The 21465-nt window shown below is 56.4% G+C and overlaps 1 protein-coding gene across 2 annotated transcripts in view; it reads right to left on the reverse strand.

The window, feature by feature from the left end:
- TBCD (tubulin folding cofactor D) overlaps positions 1 to 21465 on the reverse strand; it is a 133920-nt gene that overhangs the window by 83509 nt on the left and 28946 nt on the right. For both annotated transcript variants that reach the window (XM_058676546.1, XM_058676545.1), the window contains exons 8-13: positions 11659 to 11704; positions 10425 to 10557; positions 9296 to 9432; positions 7392 to 7452; positions 4626 to 4700; positions 3938 to 4032 (exon numbers count right to left, since the gene is read on the reverse strand). In XM_058676546.1, coding sequence (XP_058532529.1) covers positions 3938 to 4032; positions 4626 to 4700; positions 7392 to 7452; positions 9296 to 9432; positions 10425 to 10557; positions 11659 to 11704 — 547 coding nt within the window. The remainder of the gene's footprint in view (positions 1 to 3937; positions 4033 to 4625; positions 4701 to 7391; positions 7453 to 9295; positions 9433 to 10424; positions 10558 to 11658; positions 11705 to 21465) is intronic.

The raw sequence follows: 21465 nt of genomic DNA on the forward strand, positions 1-21465 counted from the left end.
AAGACACACAGTCTCTCTCTCTCTCTCTCACTCGCTCTCTCACTCACTTACCTAAGGAGACACAGTCTCTCTCACCAACTTACTCTCTTACCTAAGGACACAGAGTCTCACTCATTCACTCACTCACACTCTCGCTCATTGTAAGGAGACAGTGTCTTCCTTCCTCCCTCCCTCCCTCCCTCCCTCACTCACTCACCTAACGAGACAGCAGCTCCCACCCAGAGTGCAAGAGCCTCGCTGCAGGCCAGAACAGTTGCTAACTACACAAGGCTGGTCAGAACTCAAACAAAGCAGGTGGAAGTAGACCCTGTGGGTGTGGCTGCAGCTGTATCAGAGCCCATCTTTCCAGGTTACCTGCTCACCCAGCGACTAGGTGCACAGGCCTAGGGCAGGTGCTCCAGGAAAGGCAAAACAATGGCCCAGGGGAACAGGAAACCTGTGGTATCCGACCCCGCACAGCCCTGTCAGGAGGAGACGTGGGAGCCATGCTAGTTTGGATTTTTTTCTCAAGGACATAGTCTCCCGTGTACTGATTTTGCCCTCAGGACCCACCAAAGGCCACTGAACCCCTTAATTGACATACAGACAACCAGGACCCTCCATCACATGTGCCTAAGGGTCAATCAGCAGCTTCCAGCCCTCTCAGGACCAATGTAACCCTACGTGTTTCACCTTCCTACCACAGATACATGCTGGACATATTCCCATGCCAGAAGACAAATAGCATCATAACCATGGCCAAAGCAAAGAGCGCCAACAATTGGCCCCTCCACTGCAACAGACTCTGAACCAGCAAACAATGAGAGAATCACCTTTTTCCAAATTCTGGAATCTAATCACAAACTTACAGCAGCCAGAGAGACATGTAAGAAAGGAAGCTGAGGCCCTGACAAGCTGCCAACGCAGCAATGGGTTCCTGGGACCACAGAAAGGGAGACACAGGTACTAAGAACCTGTCTGGACAGCAGAGGAGAGGGAGGAGGACAGGAGAGGGAGGAGGACAGGAGAGGGAGGAGGACAGCAGGAGAGGGAGGACAGGAGAGGGAGGAGGACAGCAGGAGAGGGAGGACAGGAGAGGGAGGACAGGAGAGGGAGGACAGGAGTGGGAGGAAGACGACAGGAGAGGGAAGAGGACAGGAGAGGGAGGAGGAGAGGAGAGGGAGGAGGACGGGAGAGGGAGGAGGACGGGAGAGGGAGGAGGACGGGAGAGGGAGGACAGGAGAGGGAGGAGGACAGGAGAGGGAGGACAGGAGAGGGAGAAGGACAGGACAGGGAGGAGGACAGCAGACCTGGGCAGGGAGAAGTGCTTCTGGAAAAGCAGAGAGACAACTGGGAATGGAGAAAAACTTCTGCAAATCACGCACCTGGCAAGAGGCTCCGGCCACTGAGGGTCTGAGCAATGACAACAGACACACTTCTGCAGTAAGAACAAGGGCTGCCACGTTCTAAAGCACGAGGTTCAGGATCCTTCATCTATTTCTCAGTTTCGCTGAGACATAACTCACCCTCTACACCCAGTCGTTCCATTCTTGGGTATATAAACAAGCAACATGAAAACAACAGGCCCACACAAAACCTGAACACAAACCTTGGCAGCAATGTTATTCATAAGGACCCCAATGCAAATGTCCACCAGCCAAAGAATGAGTGAACGGCACGTGGTCTGTCTGCACTGCTTCAGAGGGAAACACAACGTGGACAGGCCTTTGGCACAGCAGCTGTGAGGACGTCTCCTGAGCAGCAGCACCCCGTGCCGTGGGGACGGACTCAAGCCCCAACCTGCTTCAGGCTTGTCCACACCCAGGGAGTCAGCAGATGGCAGCTCACGCAGCCTGGCACGGGCTGCCTACATGACAGACAGATTCAGCTCCCAGCTCCTCGCTCTGGCCTGGCCAAGCCCCCACTCATAAGGGTATTTGAAAAGCGAACCAACAGATTGAAAAATCCATACTTACTTACTCATCTGCCTTTCAAACTAAGTTAAAAAAATTTTTTGTTTCAAAAACTGAAGTGCTGTCACATGCTACAACATGAATACACATTAAGAACAGGACACTCCATGAAGAGACCATATGGTGCAGATCACATTGATAGAAAATGCTCCGCAAAGGAAAACTCACAGAGACAGGACACTGAATGGGAACATTTGGGGTTCAGGTTGGGGGGCGATAAAGAACAACTCATCTTGAGAACAGGGTTTCTTCGGGGGCAGCGAAAATGCTCTGAAGGTAAGCTGTGGCGATGGCTGCACAACTGGACTTCTAAACCACTGAAAACGCTTTGACTGACACGTGAGCGAGAAGGCAAGCTCTCTGCCGGTGCACTCCCTGCACGTAGGAAACCGCCATGATGAGTCCGGGCCGCAGCCAGGAGCCAGGAGCCCAACCCAGGCCTCCCACGTGTGGCAGCAGGAAATCAGTTCCTCCCAAGGCCTACACTAGCAGGCAGCCAGAGCAAGGCACTGAACCCCTGTACAGTAGTTGTAAGGAGCTTGGAGGACTGAGTACTGGGAATGGGACAGGCTGTGACCACTGGGAGTGCCTCTGATCTTCGGGAAGGCCTGGAGGAAAGAGCCTGATGTCTGAAGTGTGCACAAACAGTCCCCTCAGAACGCTGGCCAGGGGACAGGCTCTGCCACCACACCCTCTGGCCACTCCCCGCTAGACTTGCTTTTATGAGGTTTAAACCTAGCAATGGATGGCAAGTTCATGAGAACTAGGAAGCACTTCAGGAGCAGCCTTGTGTGCTGCTAACGCGTCTCAACGACTGTAAGCCAGGAACATGGGTACAGGGAAGCCTGGACTCCTCACCCCTGGGCCCCAGGTCTTGAACACATCAGTGGAAACTGAACCACAAGATTAACCACTTGCACCTTAACAATCCACTTTAATACGTGAAATTTAGAGTTTGTGAATTATGTCTCAGTCAAGTTCTTCTGTTGTATTTTTAAAAATAACAATACATTTTGAAAAGGAAAAAAAAGAAAGCTTGGACAGCTACTTGGTCCAGGGGTGAAGTATGCAAGACACCTGTGCCCTACATGGAAATTCAGTGCTCACTTCCCAGCTCTACTCCTGACCCTGACCCTGGGGGCAGCAGGCACAGTTCAGGGCCGCTGAGTCTAGCTCTGGCTCCTGATGCCAGCTGCACGCTGACCCTGACCCTGACCCTGGGGGCAGCAGGCACAGCTCAGGGCCACTGAATTTCTGCTGTCCATGGTGAGAACTGGACAGTATTTCCAGCTCCAAAGCCAAGTGTGGCAGGCACCTAGAGGACGAGCCAACAGATGTGAGCTCTTTCTCTTCAGCGGTCTCTCTGCCTCTCAAGGAAAATTTTGTAGACAAAAGAAAAACTGCACAGAAACCACAGGCCCTAACAGATTCCCTGGCCATCATGGTATCACGTGCAGTCAGCTGCATGGCTCAGGCTCAGGCGACCTAACTCTGCACAGCAGCCAAGTGTATAGCGCTTGTGCTAGCACACCTGGGAGAGGACACCCTCCATCCTTCCGGAGGACACCCCCAGCCACCCCTACCACAGCAGTAACTTGCAGCCATGGCCCAGCATCTGGGCTGGGATTTGTGGTCCCCCCAGCTCCACCACCTGTACTAACCCAGTTGCCCTGCTTACCCCTGCTGCCCTCCACCCATTCCATGAAGGTGCTCAGCCCCCAGACCTGCAGGAACCACCCGCAGGCCTACAGCTGTGGTGCTCTCCATGGACAGCAGAGCCCCTGAAAGTGAGAGGGGTTCTCAAGGGCAAAGACTTCATAGCCTCAAATCTCTGCGAGAAAACACTGATGGACGTGAGAAGTTGGGAGGTCCGAATGAGAATGGCCATGAGACACAGGTCTAAGATGCTCCCAGCTGGGCCACGCTGGGCAGGTGGGCCAAGGCAACAGTTTGATGTGGTCCAGCAGCACGCTGTGGCTACTCACCCTCTGGGAGTCGTGATGGGAGCAACAGGCCTCGTCTGCCCAGTTCTGCCAATGCCAGACACCCACCATGCCACGCCTTGTCCGTCTCCTGGAAACTGAGAGCAGAGGTCAAACATCAGTGCTCAGACTGATGCCCATAGTCAAGCACGGGCGTGACAGGCAGCACATACAGCCAGGCACGGGAAGAGGCCCAATAGCAGCATCCAACGAGCGCCAAGAGTGAAACCAGGCTCCTGAGAAGGCAGAAACCCTTCTCACATCCTGCCTAAAAACCCAAAGAAAACTGGGGAAGGCCACAGGAACCCACTCCCCCAACATGCATGGCCACGTGCCCCTCTCCAGCCAAGGCTGCAGCAGCTCAACACAGGTGGCAGTAAACGCAAGTGTTCTTGCACTCAGGTGAAGTTCAAGTGCAGCCTCCTTTCCCGGTCTCCACAGCCAGGACAGAACCTACCCAGGACACTCAGCCACAGCATGTCCTGGCACAGGCAGGCTCCCCTCACGTTCCCTCTCAAGGGCCGAGAGCCCTCAACGTGCCTGGGATGCCTAGGGCTACCAAGCTGAACCTCCAGAGGAAGCGGGAGTGCTGCCGAGGTTCCGACAGGATGAAAAGGACCTAAGAAAGCAAAGCCACAGCCTCACCAGTGGGGCTGCCCCAAGTGCGTGTCCCCAGGCCCCGCTCACATACCTGAAACAATCCAGCACGGATCCCACCACATCATCTGCCAGCTCTCTAGGAAGCCTTCCAGCCATCCGACCAATTCTGCAAACACCAGCAGCAGCTGGTCAGGACCTCAGCCCACCAGGAAGAGTGCACACCTGAGCTGTCCCGAGCAAGTCTTATCCTCCAGAGAACAGGGAAGGGAACATGACCCGAGACAAACCTCGGACACTGCTCAGCAACCCTCACCAGCCACGTGGGAACGTCAAGTTAAATAAGCAGATGGAGTGAGGACTCCTCCATGCCTGAAGCAAGGTGGCTGCACAGGGACAAGTGAGCCCAAGGCATGCAGGTGCCCGCGGTCACCTGTCAGCACACCTGTCATGCCAGGAGAATGCTCCGGGCACCCATGTGAACCCTCCAAACTAGCTAGCTGCCCACCGCTAGGCTGTTGGCATGCAGGCTCCCTGGGGGAAAGGCCTGGCTCACCAGTCAAACACCAACAGCCTTGGTGGGTTGGCGGGGCAAGAGGGGAACAAGCTCTGCCCTTTCTCCGTGATCTGTGGCACTTGGGCAGACAGGACAGCGGGTGCAACACCGTCTACTGCTGACACAAATACAAACCCACTAGTGCTCTGCAACCCTCCCACCCTCCTGGTGAGGGTCACAGACAGAACTCACTGGAGCACAGGCACCCAGGAAAGCCCATGGGGCAGGCCGCGTCATCCCACCTGGCCCTGGTCTCACCTATCATCTTAACATCACATCCATGGGAGCCCAGAATTCACTACACTGATCACCTTGATGAAGAACAGTAAAAGTGAGTTATAAGATAGTCATTCTACCTTTAAAAACCTATAAAGCTGGGGTTGGAGAACTCCCCTGCTAGGCTGCAGCCCTCACTGGTGAGCAAGAGATCCAGAGCTAGGCACATGTCAGGCCAGGCTGGGCCAGTCCACAGTACATGCTGGCACCAGCAAGAGCCAGGATGAGGCGCAGGTCAGGCCAGGTTGGACCACAACACCTGCTTGTACACACTGAGCGCTGGGCCAGGCCAGGATAAGCCAGGCTGTAGCAACTGCTGACAAATGTCATGGCTTAGGGTGGGCCATCTCAGGCTGGGCCACAGTACCCACTGGCACATACAAGACCTAGGGCCGAAGCAGGCCAAGACTGGGGGCAGGCCATCTCAGGCTGGGCCACAGTACCCACTGGCATGTACCTAGGGCCGGAGCAGGCCATGGCTGGGGAACTTCAGGGACTGCCTTGCTGGACTGCTCCTTCCACTCATGAGTACGAGAGCTGGGGCTGAGGGTGAGCCAGGCTTGGCTAAGCTGCTAAACAAGCACCAGAAAGGGTGTGGCCTGGCCTGGCCAGGCTGCAACACCAGCTGGCAAGTGCAGGCATGGGTGCAAGGGTGTCAGGTTGAATCACTGCACCCCTGGCAGGCCCAAGGTCTGGGGCTGGGAGCAGTACTGGTTGGAGAACTGTGGACACTCCCCTACTGGGTTACAGCTCCACCAGGCCAGGCTGGTCAAGGCAGCAGCACCTGGAGGCACATGTGTGGCCCGGATCTGGGGGCAGGTCGGGGGCAGATGGGCTGAGGAACAGCCCAGGCTGAGCCAAGAGCACATGCCAGCAGATTCAAAAATGGGCTAGAGGTGGGCCTGGTGAGGGTTACTGAGGATCACCCACACTGGGCCATGGCACATGGCCTCATGCCAGTGGGCATGAGGACCAGACCTGTGGAAGGCTGGGCTAGGCCAGCCTGCAGCACCCATCAGTTCATGTGAGATGGGGCTGGGGGCTGCATCCATCAGTATATGTCACTGGCTGGTGCAGATGACAGATCGAACACAAGAGTCAACTCTGAGGTCATCCCAGATGAGGTTTCTTGGGGTACTCTCCAACCAGACCCCTGGACTCAGATCCCAGCCACAGGGAAGATCTCAAGATATGTGGGTCCGACCTCGGAGTGTATGTGTCAGAACTAGGCCTCCTCAGTTACTGATGCCTGTGCAGTGGACAACATGTCCAGATGCAGACGGGGACATGACGGCCAACTCATCTTGGCCAGCAGAACATGCTGAGTGCCTAGTCAAAGGATTAAAGGAGAACAGGTTGGACAATTCTCCTTGCCAAACCTTGTTTCATGTTCCTGGGTCTGTGGATGTACTCAAGTGGACTTGGTCAGCCAACAGACCTTGGAAAGATGTTCTCAGTCCTGGTGCAATAAAGCTAATGATGTCTCACTTCTATCAAAACTGCAAAAAGACCTACAAGTAACACCCTGGGAACACTCTTTCCCACATCAGGGTTTCTGTAGTGTCACCAAAGGACTGTTTGCCATCCCCTGGTGCTGACAGAGTCTCACAATAGGAGTGGCCCCCCTGCCCTTCCATCCAGCAGATACAGGAGAAAAATGGAGAAATTTGTCCCACCCACCTTCTTCCATATTCTGACTCTCCCCACCATAATCAGAGACCCACATGGGTGTGCATCACTTTCAACTATGTAAACAATATTAAAAGTAAAATAAAATTAAAATTGGGGGGAAATTATATCTGTAAGACAACTCTGAGGTCTCAAAGCTCAAATCAGGCACCAACCCTTAAATCAGACATGTACTAGGAGACCCCAGACCCTACACCCCAGCAAAGCAGACACCTACCCGTATATCAGGCATGTACTAGGAGACCCCAGCCCCACACCCCAGCAAAGCAGACACCTACCCGTAAATCAGGCATGTACTAGGAGACCCCAGCCCCACACCCCAGCAAAGCAGACACCTACCCTTTAGCTGCAGACCACCGCACAATGGTGTCTTTGTCCTTCAGCCCAACAAGCAGCTGCTCTGTGGGAACAAGAGGAGGATAAGCAAGGCCCAGCTCCATCCAAGACCCTGCCCTCCACTCCCGGCTTGGAGGAAATCCACCTTGAGCTTTACTCAAAGGTACGCTCTGGTAGGGACCCACCAGTGGGGAGGCCGTGGTAGGGATCCACCACTGCGGGGCAGACCCTGAGAGGGACCCACCACTGCGGGGAGGCCGTGGTAGGGATCCACCACTGTGGGGCAGACCCTGGTAGGGGTCCCACCATTGCAGGGCAGGCCCTAACAGGGATCCACCATTGCAGGGAGGCCCTGGTAGGGGTCCACCACTGTAGGGAGGGCCTGGTAGGGATCCACCAGTGCGGGACAGGCCCTGGTAGGGATCCACCATTGCGGGACAGGCCCTGGTAGGGATTCACCACTGCAGGGAGGGCCTGATAGGGATCCACCACTGCGGGACAGGCCCTGAGAGGGACCCACCACTGCGGGACAGGCCCTGAGAGGGACCCACCACTGCGGGGAGGTCCTGGTAGGGGTCCACCACTGCGGGGAGGCCGTGGTAGGGATCCACCACTGTGTACCAGGCCCTGAAAGTGATCCACCACTGTGGGACAGGCCCTAAGAGGGAACCACCACTGCATACCAGGCCCTGGTAGGGATCCACCACTGCGTACCAGGCCGTGGTAGGGATCCACCACTGCGTACCAGGCCCTGGTAGGGATCCACCACTGCGGGGAGGCCATGTGATACTGCTAACTAAGCTGCCCCACCCCTCACTGGAGCACCAGTGAATTCCCAGCTATCCCACCTCTATTGCTGCTTCCTCATAACACATCCTGGAAGGCAGTAGGTGGTGCCTGGTGCTTGAGACCCTGACTCCCGCATGAAAGACCCAGGGGAGCCTCTGGCTCCTGGCTTTGCCCTGGCCTTAGCCCTCACTGCTGCAGACATTCAAGAGTAAACCGATGGACAGAGAAGATTCACTTATTCTCTCTCTCTGTGCCTGTGTGCCACTCTGCCTCTTTAGTAGATGAAAGTAAGCAAACACTAAAAAAAACACACTTTAATTATAAGACCACTTCCTTCCTAGTGGTCTTAATTCTTCATTTAAAGCTCATTTTGCCACTGTTCCTTAGATAGCCCTGTCAAACCACCAATAAGGGCACTGCCTCCCCACGCTACAAGGAGGCCGGGAGGGCCAGGGTGTCTGAGGCAGGCTGAGGGGGCCGGGGAACTGCCTACTGGAGGCCACAGGGAGGCCGGGAGGGCCAGGGTGTCTGAGGCAGGCTGAGGGGGCCGGGGAACTGCCTACTGGAGGCCGCTTGATGCTAAGCAGCAGCCACAGGGAGGGGTTTGCAGGGAGTCCTTCTACAGACACAGCACAACTGGACACAGGCAGATGCAGGGAGTGGACACTGATGTAGGGTTAATCAGGCAGCACAGGAGGAGACGGACAGACAGCCTTGAACAACAACACAGTAGCTCCAACAAGGGTAACAGGAACATGGCCTCCAGCAGGTGAAACAGGCTCATGGAGTTTGAGATGGCTCTAGGACTGTCTGACAGACAAGGCCCAACTTCATTTCCTGTGAGGTTTCTGTGGCCTGAGACGCTTAGGTAAGCAGTCAAATGCTTTCAGGCAAGTGTGCAGGAAGGCAGCATGGCTGTAGGGCAGACAGTGGGGTGGGGGAATGACAGGCGGAAACAAGACATGCTCAGAGGAGTGTCTGCGGGTGGGGACGGGTCCAGCCCTCGGGAGCAGGAGGACCAGTCAGCGGCCCTGGGCACAGCACTCTGGCAGTACAGGGGTGCTGGCACTGAAAGGCGAGTGCAGCAACAGGGGCACCAAGCCAATGGACCCACAAACCTATCACACTCTCCATGCCCTCGGGGACATCATAGTCTTCATCACTGTCAGACGTCTCCACCTGTGGCTTCTGCTCACTCTGACCCTCAGTGCGCAGCTGCAGGTTAGCAGCCAGAGACCGGCAGCCTCGCTGATACCTGCAGACAGAACACTCTCAAGTCAGTCGCTGCAATGTGGAGCCTAAACAGTAACCTATCTCAGTCATAGAATCAACGGTGGAAGGTCCCTGATTTCTCAAGGGACCTGTGAAACCCCAGCAAAGCTGGCAACCCAGCAACGCCAGTGGGCGTGTGGTCTGCAACAGAGCTGGGGGCCACAAGAGCAAACACGGAGTAGGGGCCAGTGAGCAGCCTGGGGGACAAAGCGGATGTGCCTCCCCCTTCCCAGAGCCCTCTGTTCCCAGCACCCGCACAGCCCCCATCCCTTCCAGACCAGAGCTGCCCCACATCACAGCCCTAGTTCCCACCCTGAACACACCATGAGACCCAGAGCAAGGGTCCTGAACACCTCAGCTTCCCCTCCATGAAATGTGGGTGTGGTCAGTACCGTGCACAGCAAGGCACACAGAGGCCACCTGTCCTCCCGGGGTGAGCACGGACAAGCAACAGAAACCAACTCCCAGGACAGGGCCTGGTGTGGTACAGAAAGCTATGCCACGGCTTGTCACGCCAGCTTCCCCTGTCCCAAGTGCCAGCTTTTGTCCCAGCTACTCCACTTCTGATCCAACCTCCTGTTAACATGCCCTGGAAGACCCACGTGCCTGAACGCCCACCCACGTGGGAACAACATGGAGATCCTGGTTCCTGGCCCAGCCCTGTTGTAGCCATTTGGGGGGTGAACTGGCAGATGGATGATCTTTCATAAGTAAATAAATAACAGTTTTAAAAATTCATGACCACATTAAATGTACAGGGCAACAGATTAGACAGTATTTCCTTCCATCACTCTAGTTTCAAGCGTTCTAGCTGGAAGATCAGAAAACAGACAGAAGTAAAAGCTCCTCTCAAAACTGGAAACGCCTTGAATTAACTGAAAGTAGAAGCAGCTTTTGCTAGTCGCCGTCTGGGTTGCCTGGGAAGCAGACACCCCAGACACCCCAACAGAGGCTCCCTCATGCGCCTCGACCCACCTCCATGCCGCCACCTTCGGCTTCAGCAAGGTCAGGCCCAGACGCTGCACCAGCTTCACCCCGAGCTTGCGCAGCACAGTCTGGTTGCTCTCGGAGAGTCTGCAGCTGTCCAGGCACGTGAGCACAGTGCAGGCTGTGAACAGAGCTGGACTCAGGGTGGCAGAAGGGTTTCACAGGGCCCTCCCCACTAGCCACCGGTGGGGCCTACAACCCCAACATCACATGATTCCACGGGGACCCAGCACATCTGACAGCCTAACCTCAAAGGGGACCCTTCATTCCCATCACCAAGCTCCTCACTGCCCCATACATTTACCAAGGGTAGCTGGAATCCAACTCAGCCCCCTCCCTGGCAGGGCACGGGCACCCAGGCAGGACTAAGGCGAGAAGGAGCTCAGAGCGCACACAGGGTCCCTGTGGGCATTCCGTGTTGCAGGATGAGAGGCTGAGCACAGGGCAGAGCTTTACACCCAGCACAGCTTGGAGGGGGAGCCTCTGCTGCTCCCTGCACCACAGAGGCCACTCGGGGCAGACAGGCCTCAAGGAGGGAGCTGAGACAACAGCGTGTCCCGAGGCAGGGGTGGAGCTGCCAGGGGGGCTGGCGGGGTGCTCATGGCTGGATGTCAGAGGTGGGTCTGAGGTAAAAGGCCCATGATGGAAAGCAAGCGCCTCAGGGAGAGGAGGAAGGAAGTTGGAATGGAGCCTGCAGCTCAGAACTTAATGTGGCCCAGAAAGCCAGCAGCAACACAGGACACATCCATTGTGCCCAAGAACCCCAGGGCCTCCTGCACAGCCCTCAGCGAGGGTCTCTGCTTCCAGTGACCTGGGAGTCTGACGAAAGACACAAGAAGCAAATGCTGACTGCTCAGCTGTGGCATCTCCCTCACAGACACTTTCCACTAAGATGGCCCTGGTGTGTGGCACCGGCAGCCCTGGGCAGTGCCCCTCATCACTGGGAGCCAGAGTCACCAGCAGTGCCGCAGGCCTCAGGGTGCTGCCCTTCCCCCGACTGCACTGAGGGTCACCCGCAGGCCCCAGAGTCCTGCCCTTCCCCCAACTATGCTGGGGACCCTTCCCAGCCTCTTAGAAGGCCTCTTGTAAGCTCAAAAAGACAAACGGGAAGACTGGCTTACCCTGTGCCATGTGCTAAATATCACTCTGCACCCTTAAAATACACAAGTGCTGCATTAAGCCGAACTTTCACAAACGAAAGAATTTTTAAAATGAGCCTTACCATAGGGTAAACAGTCTTCACGTTTTCCGTGTTTAAATATCTGTGCCTGGAAAAAACAATCAGTTTAAAATGTTGCAAATATATTCACAAATTTAAAACATACACCATGGAGGCATTACTTGCCACTTTCAGAATTTCCATTCTAATAGCTCACGAACTAGTAACAAAAGAACAGCTGAGCAGATGAAGAAAACAACAGCAAACTTCCAAAAGATAGTTTAAAACAAGGCCCTGACGACAAGGCGCAGCTCCACGCCGCGATGCAGACTCCTTCCTCACCTGGGCCACTCCCAAAGCATGTGTGGCATCAGGACAGGGACACTTAGGACTCTCGGTAGGGTTCTAGGGTTCTCTGCAGATACAAGAAACTTGGACAAGAACCAAGGGCTCTGGACCCTCCCTGCAGGCGTCAGGCACAGCACCAAGTGGTGGAATGGTCCTCAGATCCCAGGAGCAGCCGGCCCTGGTCCTCCTGAGCCCTCAACCTGAAACCCAACCTTCTGCACTGAGGCCTAGTGTGTCCCTTCATCGACAGGGACACACTGCCTGTGCCTCAGCCCCGTGCCCAGGGAAGAGGACCTGGCCAAGGAGACACTGACTGAGGAGGCCAGCCGCTGCCAGCACTCAGGCAAGAGCAGCAGCCCAGGAGGGACGGGGCACTGGGGCAGGCGGCACACCTCCACCACCCAGAGCAGCCTGGTAACCACCAGTCCTCCCTGTGCCCCGGAGCCTGCTGAAAAACAGCCCAAGTCCTTCGGCACAAGTTCTGCTCTTCACAGCACAGCCTTCCCCTTAACTCAACTCAGAAGCCTTGAAGCAACTCTTCCACAAGGCAGCCAGGAGACGGACTTCACGCTGAGCCTGTCAGTGCACTGCACCACAGACACAGAACAGAGCCTTCCCTGGAGGGTGCTGGGTGCTGACCCAGCCCCTGCTGCCACACTGGAGACTCATGGGCCTTCCCGCATTCGGATGTCAACCTTGCGGTGTACAGCTTCAGCTGCTGCTCAGGATCCCTGCCTCTCGTCTCAGAGCACGCAGCTCAAATCTCAGCTTCCTGCTGACGCACCTGGAGAGGCAGCAGAGGGTGGGCCACATCCTCGGAGCTCTGCCACCCACAAGGGGACCTGCACACAGCACTGGGCTCCTGGCTTCAGCCTGGACCATCCCCTGCTGCTGGGGCGACTTGGGGGTGAACCAGCAGATAAACAATCTCTCTGGCTCTCCTGGCTCTCTCGGGACACTTCACGGCAGTCTGTCGGGACATCTTCCCCAACTGAGACCCCGCCACCAAGGGGCAGGCAGGAGCCACTCGCCAGGTCCTGCCCTGTGGGACCCACAGAGTCCAGCAGCTCACGCAAGGACTGGGACAGATCTACTCTGCAGGCAATGGCACCATTGTGTCAGCAGCAGCCGGCGGGACCCTAGCTGTACAAACACTACCTAGGTAGTGGTGCAGGGCCAACCACGCAGGAGATGGGAGCTAACAACACTGCCCAGGCAGCTGCCGGCGGAGCCCAGCAACACCCGGGGCGACGGTGGACAGGAGTGAGCACTGGGTCGGCAAGAGGTGCTCCTGACTCAATCACCACCTAAATACAAAGATGCATGATCATACTGGTATTTGTTACTTGTCCAACTCCTGATAAAACGCAGCACAGCAGCGTCCTACATTAGAGACCATGGAACACACATGGTGAGGAGTGTTCACCAAGTACCAGAGCCAGCACTATGGCAGAGGGTAAAGCCACTGCCTGTAACGCCTCCAGTCCTGGCTGCTCCCCGCTAATGGAGGAGGCAGTGGAAGCTGAGCCAAGCACTTGGGCCCCTGCTAACTACACAGCAAACCCAGAGGAAGCACCCACCCCCCAGCTTGGGCCCAGCCCAGCCCTGGCTATCACAACCACTCGGAAGAACTCTTCTCTGTCTCTCCTAACATTCTGCCTTTCAAACAAATATATATTAAAAATCAAGAATCATGCCCATGGGGCAACTGAGCAAAGGCCTCCTCACTGGGAAACCCAGCCTAGCACCTGTGTCCCCCAAACAAAGATCAAGGCCTATTGCCAGCCACGTCCCACGAGGGAGAACAAGCAAAAGCGCAACTTCTGTCCTTCTTCTCCCACTGGTGGACTTACAGGGAAGGGGGATGAGAAGCAAGGAGCAACCAAAATCACCAAGGAATCGCTGCTCCCCTTTGTGGGGCTCTTCCCCAACAACAAGTGAGGCCTTGTTCCCATGAGACAGCAGGTGCGGTCTGATGAGTCTGAGCAAGAGCGGGGTGGGAATGACCTGAGGGCACAGGACAGAGTGTGAGTGTGCCCACAGGACAGAGGGAGTGTGCCCCACAGGACAGCGAGAGTGTGAGTGTGCCCCACAGGACACAGGGAGTGTGAGTGTGCCCCACAGGACAACGAGAGTGGGAGTGTGCCCCACAGGACACAGGGAGTGTGAGTGTGCTCCACAGGACACAGGGAGTGTGAGTGTGCCCCACAGAACAGCGAGAGTGTGAGTGTGCCCCACAGGACAGAGGGAATATGAGTGTGCCCACAGGACAGCGAGAGTAGGAGTGGGAGTGTATCCACAGGACAGCGGGAGTGGGAGTGGGAATGTTCCCCACAGGACAGAGGGAGTATGAGTGTGCCCCACAGGACACAGGGAGTGTGAGTGGGAGTGTGCCCCACAGGACAGAGGGAATATGAGTGTGCCCACAGGACAGTGAGAGTGTGAGTGGGAGTGTATCCACAGGACAGCGGGAGTGTGAGTGTGCCCCACAGGACAGAGGGAGTATGAGTGTGAGTGTGCCCCACAGGACAGCGGGAATATGAGTGTGCCCACAGGACAGCGAGAGTGGGAGTGTGAGTGTGCCCCACAGGACAGCGGGAGTGGGAGTGTGCCCCACAGGACAGAGGGAGTATGAGTGTGAGTGTGCCCCACAGGACAGCGGGAATATGAGTGTGCCCACAGGACAGCGAGAGTGGGAGTGTGAGTGTGCCCCACAGGACAGGGAGTGAGTGTGAGTGTGCCCCACAGGACAGGCGGGAATGGGAGTGTGCCCCACGGGACAGAGAGAGTGTGAGTGTGCCCCACAGGACAGCGAGAGTGGGAGTGTGCCCTACAGGACAGCGGGAGTGTGAGTGTGCCCCACAGGACAGAGGGAGTGTGAGTGTGCCCCACAGGACAGAGGGAGTATGAGTGTGCCCCACAGGACACAGGGAGTGTGAGTGGGAGTGTGCCCCACAGGACACAGGGAGTGTGAGTGTGCCCCACAGGACAGCGAGAGTGTGAGTGGGAGTGTGCCCACAGGACACAGGGAGTGTGAGTGTGCCCCACAGGACAGGGAGTGAGTGTGAGTGTGCCCCACAGGACAGGCGGGAATGGGAGTGTGCCCCACAGGACAGCGGGAGTGTGAGTGTGCCCCACAGGACAGAGGGAGTGTGAGTGTGCCCACAGGACAGAGGGAGTGTGAGTGTGCTCCACAGGACAGCGGGAGTGGGAGTGTGCCCCACAGGACAGAGGGAGTATGAGTGTGCCCCACAGGACAGAGGGAGTATGAGTGTGCCCCACAGGACACGGGGAGTGGGAGTGGGAGTGTGCCCCACAGGACAGCGGGAGTGTGAGTGTGCCCTCTGTTCCAGAAAGCACAGACAGGAACGCAAAGCACCTGTGGAAGAGCACGCTGCACAGAAGCAGTAACACCCTCAGCGGCCAGGGGAAGTAGCCGTCAGCTGTTTTTGTTGTTCTAGAAACTAGCACAGTTTGAGGCACAAACAAAATGAGTTTCTCAGTAATCATGCGAAGCCACCGCACCTTCCCACTGCTACCCACCCAAGCCTGCTTTTCTGCACTGTGCAAACCGGCTTCCCTCCCCGGGGCATGTTCTCCCAGCACATCAATCACAGGCTCCAAGCTCCTGGGCAGCAATCCACCTGCTGCCAAGCAGGAGGTGCTGGTTTGGGCTCCCTCAAGGCACTGCCACATTGAGGCCAAGAAAAGCAGCCCCACCTCCAGCCCCAGGAGAAAGGCCCCCACACCCCATGAATCCAGGCGTGGCTCACACCACCTTTTGCCTGGGAGTTCATGGCCAGTGGCCCACACAGCAGTCGGCTGCCAAGACCACACTTGCTCTGCGTTGGGTCGCCCCGAGGCACCACGCAGCACCGCGTCTCTGTCTCCTGGGAAGGCACAAGTACATAAAGATGTCAACCACACAGCCCAAGTGCAGCAACAGGAAGCAACTCCCTTCCAGGCTCAGACTCCTGGCACGGACCCTCACAACAGGCTCAGCACCCATGACCACTCCTGGACATGACCCAGAACACCAAGAGTCAACTCCAGACCGAACTCTGCTTCGGAGGGCCTGAGGAAGCCCACCAGGCATCCTTCGTCCCTCTGTTCAGACCCGTTTACCACAACACAGCTGGAGCCCTGGGCATTTGCTAGCCAACATTAAAGGAAGGAGCACCTGACGGTCCCAACAAGAGGCAGAAGTGGGGTGGGGGCTGAAGGTGAGGCCAGCTCCTCTCGCTCCCGGCCAGCAAGACTCAACCACCTGTTTTCTCTCCTCGGAAGAAAGGGAAGTTCTACAGGCGGAGAATTTGCTGCTGTGACGAAGCTACCAGCTGTACTAGGATCAGCTGGCACCAAAGTGAACACAAAAATCCTGAGAACAATTTATGACAGATTAAAGTGCTGAGAGAAGTCAACGCACTACCTCCACAGCGCTCTCCATGAGCCAGCCAGAAAGCCCACTAACGGGCGATAGGACGCAGGAAAGGGGAGAGGCATGTCAGTGAGTGGGCTGACAGCACCAAGGCAGGACAACTTCCAGGCCCTTTCAAACATGGCTGCCAGCACCACTTATTTTTTTTTTTTTTTTTTTAGATTTATTTTATTATTATTACAAAGTCAGATATACTGAGAGGAGGAGAGATAGAGAGGAAGTGGAGCTGCCGGGATTAGAACCAGCGGCCATATGGGATCAAGGCGAGGACCTTAGCCACTAGGCCACACTGCCAAGCCCAACCACTTATTTTTAAAGAGATTTATATTTTTATTGGAAAAGCAAATAAACAGAGAGAGAAGGAAGGACAGAAAGATCTTTCATCAGCTGGTTCACCCCCCCAAGTAGCTGCGACGGCTGGGGCTGAGCTGATCTGAAGCCAGGAGCCAGGAGCCTCTTCCAGGCCTCCCACGTGGGTGCAGGGTCCCAAGGCTCGGGGCCGTCCTCGACTGCTTTCCCAGGCCACAGGCAGGGAGCTGGATGGGAAGTGGAGCAGCCAAGACATGAATCAGTGCCCTTATGAGATCCCAGCGGATGCAAGGTGAGGACTTTAGCTACTAGGCTTCTGTGCCGGGCCCCACTTATTTCAATTTCTAATAATCCTCAGGTAAAAAATTACCATTTGTCAAAAAAAGTCAACAAATACTAAGAAGCACTGCTGACATCTCTCCCACGCACCTGCCCTACTGACAAATGAAAGATGAAGACATGAAGACATACAACCCTTGCCCCAGAGAACTTGGGGACAAGTTGGACTAAAAGAACACGTGGAACTCCCTGGCCCACAGCCCACGGGCCCGAGGCAACAGGAGAGCCCCACCACATGGGACGGCAGGCGGGCACCCTAATGTGCAAGACGGGCACTGAGAAGCAGCTGGTCCACCTGAGATTAGAGACACAAGCCTGGCACTGTCCCTGCACCAGGTGGGAGCTGGCCTATGTGACTGTCCAGGCTCACTGGGCAGCAGCTCCATGAGGGAGAGAATGTCAGTGCCATGCCAACATCGCTGGGGACACATGGAGGGGTACAGGATTCAGAAGGGCCGTGAGGCAGCCTGAGCAACAATGACACAACAGAACAAGCTGGAGGCCAAAAGCAGCCACAATCGAGATCCCCCACAAGGCACGCAGCAGACAAGTGACGCCTGGACAGGCCTCAGCCTGGGCCCATGGTGAGCAGCAGAGCTGCAGGGCACATAGGCACAGTCCCTCACTGAACACACTGGCTCTGCCCATGCGGCACTCACGGCCCTGAATAAGGGGCCAGATTTAAGAGCAGGTGTGGTGGTACAGCAAGCGGCAGAGAAGGCCCAAGTGCCAACAGAGGACACGACGGCACTGCAGCATGAGGACAGGGACAGGGCAGAGATGGCAGCAGAGAGAGCAGCGACGAGTCCCTGACAGCAGAGCACACATCTGAGAGCCAGTTCCACACAGGCAGGCCTGGAGAGCAGGGGCAGCAGGCCCTGTATGCAGGCCTAAGGAGGAACATGTGGAATACAGGCAGGCTGGGACGTGTGTGTCCTGACATTGACGACAGCCATGGAACCAAGCACAGCAGTCAGGTGCATGGCACAAGGCACAGCCAGGGTACCTGCTGAGGTGGGCCGGAGCCTTGGGGACACCCAAGAGGACAGGAGGGGGCAGGAGTATGGGCTGTGAGAGGCCTCAGGTTACCTACAGCAAAGGACATGTGCCAGGGCCAATGGGGGACACTGGCCAGCAGCTCAGAGCAGGTCCACTTGGCAGGGTGAAGCCTATGACTCACCAAGGTCCTTCCCCAGGCCGTGTGGCCCTTCCAGGGGCTTCTGTTGAGCCCTGCGAGCAGGACGCGCCCGCAGCCAGACCTCAGCAGGCACAAGACTCTCCCAAGGCATCGGCAGACCACACTGAGTTACAGGAAAATAAAGGCAGTTTCTGAGTGGACTCCAAGTGCACAGGCCCACACAGCTCCTCCCAGGCTCCTTTTGCCCACAGCCACTCTGGACGGTGTGTCCCCAGCATCACAGAGGAGTGCTGTCCCTGGACGGTGGGTCCCCTGAACAATGGGTCCCCCGGCCAGGCCGAGCCCCAGGCACAAATGACTGCTGTGTTCCGAAGGATCCCGCAGGGCAGGAAATCAAAGCACACCTGGGCGAGGTGCGTTGGCCACTGCTTCGACTCCTTTTCCATCTTCAAAGTGCATGACAGGCCCTAATTAGCCTCCACACCACCCCTCTGAGGTAAGAGGTTTGCTATTTCCTCCAGGTGGGGTGCGTGGGGCACGGGCTTCACCTCTGCCTCGGGTCACAAGGCTGCCAAAGCACACCTGGGGCAAAGGCCCACATCAGGAGCCTCCCCTGGTGCCAGCCCCAGGCCAAGAGCAGAGCCGGGGACAGCTCGAGTCCAGCCCTGCGTTTCCCAGCCTCCCACCCAGCCACTGACGGCCAAGTCGAGGGACGCTCGAGCAAGGCCACCTGAAGCCTTTCTATACAAAGAAACACCTGTTGGCAAAACACGATGTGGCTTCAGTGCCCCTCCACACAGGTGCCTCATACAACAGGTGCCAGGGAGCAGCAGGTACTGGCACCCACTGGCTTTCCCGGGGTTTGTGGCTATCGTACTTTTAATAAGACTTATGCTTTTGTCAAAGATCACAATTATTTTCAAAAATCACTGTGGGGCCCAGCACGGTAGCCTGTGGCTAAGGTCCTCACCCTGCATGCACTGGAAACACATATGGTATTATATCCCAGCTGCCCCACTTCCCATCCAGCTCTCTGCCTGTGGCTTGGGAAAACAAGCAAGGATGGCCCAGAGCCTTGGGATCCTGCACCCACATGGGAGACTCGGAAAGAAGTTCCTGGCTCCTGGCTTCGGATCGGTGCAGCACCGGCCACTGCAGTCACTTGAGGAGTGAATCATTGGACGGAAGATCTTCCTCTCTGTCTCTTCTTCTCTGTGTATATCTGACTTTGCAATAAAAATTGAAAAAAAAAAAAACAAACCATCATCGTGAAGGAGACATGGGCCCCTCTCACACGGCACACCCATACGTGCCCAGCCACCCCAGCAGTGGAAGCTGCCCACTCCCTCGCTTCAGCAGGAACACACAGGAGGAACCTGCTTCCCACAGACATCCACCTGCTACCCTGAGTGGCAAACACAGCTCAGCTACCAACAACCAGCAGAAACAACACACACGAGGCCATGCCCAGCTTTCCTCATAACTTTTTCTTCCTCAGATGTCCTCAATTTGAACTAATCCAAATATATAAGAGTGGAACTGAGCTACAGTTACTTTGATAACTGGAAGCAGAGGCCCCAGACCCCCCAGTGAAATGAAGCTTCCCTCCCACAGGAGTTAAGGATCAGCTCCACCAGAGAACTACGCTTGGAGGGAAAGAAAAATCAAGTGCCAGTTTCGATTGTACTTGTTACGAGTTCACCTGTTTCGCTTAGCCCACACTAATGAACAGGTGGATAAAAACGAAGCCAAGTGCATCAAAGGAAACAGATGAAATCCCAAAGCTCCAGACACCTGCAGGTTTCGTCATGCACAGGACACCCAACCCTCCGCCTTCAGGTCTGACGAGCCCATGGCGAAACCACTCCACCCGCTCAGCACCTCACACCACTTCCTGCTGCCAAGGCACCTGGACCCGGGCAAACTGGCCCTTCCAACACACAGCAGAGAGCAGGGCGCACGACCCCCGAGACTGCAGGAGGCTCTGGGTGGGAATGCCTGGCGTCAGGAGTCAGGAAGCCCCACCAGGGCGGCTGCCCCAGGGCAGTATTAATCACTCACTTCCCAGGATCATAGCAGCTGCGTCAGACCATTGCTCACTCTCGCTCAGGGCAAAGCTCTCAATGGCTCTGAGGCACTGCTGCCAAGCTGCCTGAGTGCCCAGCCCCCCCGCCAGCCCATGCCCAGCTCAGCGCTGGAAGTTTCTGAGAAACCTCTAAGACCTCAGGAGCAAGGGACAAGACAGAACTCGTGCTGACAAATGGCTGAAGGAGCCTCAGCCACTCCACGGCTAGCAGAGGGCTCAGCCTATTGGCACCTGGAGCGCCACGCACATCCCTCTCAGGATGGGGACAGTCGAGAGATTAGCAACACGATGACCAAAAAAAAAAAAGCAGCTGTGGGCAAAGCGCTTGCAGAATGAGACACACAGTGGCAGCCATGACCTCCGACCCGGACACTAGAATGCTGGCCAAAAAGCACCACTGAGCCCTCGAGCAACGTGAAATGAGTGGCGCGGTCGGGCATGGGCCGCGCAGGTTGCGCCTGCCTGCAAGCCCCTGGCTCCAAGCAGTCCCCCGGTTCCAGCGGTAGACAGAGACAGGGGACCCCTGGAGCCAGTCACTGCCCACAGAATCCAGGAAGGACTCAGGCCCCTGCCCTCCGAGGCAGCCCCACATCCCGGGCGGGGGGAGCTCCCCCACCCTGCAGGCCACTATGGAGCAACAGGCCCCAGCTTCGTCGGGTTAGACCTTCGACTCCTCCTGACTTATACTCGGGCCAAAAAATGAAGAAGCCACTTCCACCCAAACCTTCTCATTAAGCGTCTCCACCCATTGTGCTTCATTACAATTACCCAGAACACAAATCCCCGAGGCCCCAGAACCAAGGGCACCACCTATGCCCACAGGTCCTCCTCCGACACCAGCTGCCCTCACGGTCAATCCCCGCCTGCAATGGCCTCCACAAGGCTCCATGCCCACAGAGCTGGAACGACAGTACAGACAAAACCTGGCCTCAGAGCCCCAAACACACAGCCCGTGCAGGCACAGTTCATCAACAGGACAGGCTGGCACGTGGCTGCCCCCAAACACACAGCCCGTGCAGGCACAGTTCATCAACAGGACAGGCTGGCACGTGGCTGCCCCCAAACACACAGCCCGTGCAGGCACAGTTCATCAACAGGACAGGCTGGCACGTGGCTGCCCCCAAACACACAGCCCGTGCAGGCACAGTTCATCAACAGGACAGGCTGGCACGTGGCTGCCCCCAAACACACAGCCCGTGCAGGCACAGTTCA

Source organism: Ochotona princeps, chromosome 17 (assembly GCF_030435755.1).
Source record: "Ochotona princeps isolate mOchPri1 chromosome 17, mOchPri1.hap1, whole genome shotgun sequence".
Taxonomy (NCBI): Eukaryota; Metazoa; Chordata; class Mammalia; order Lagomorpha; family Ochotonidae; genus Ochotona; species Ochotona princeps.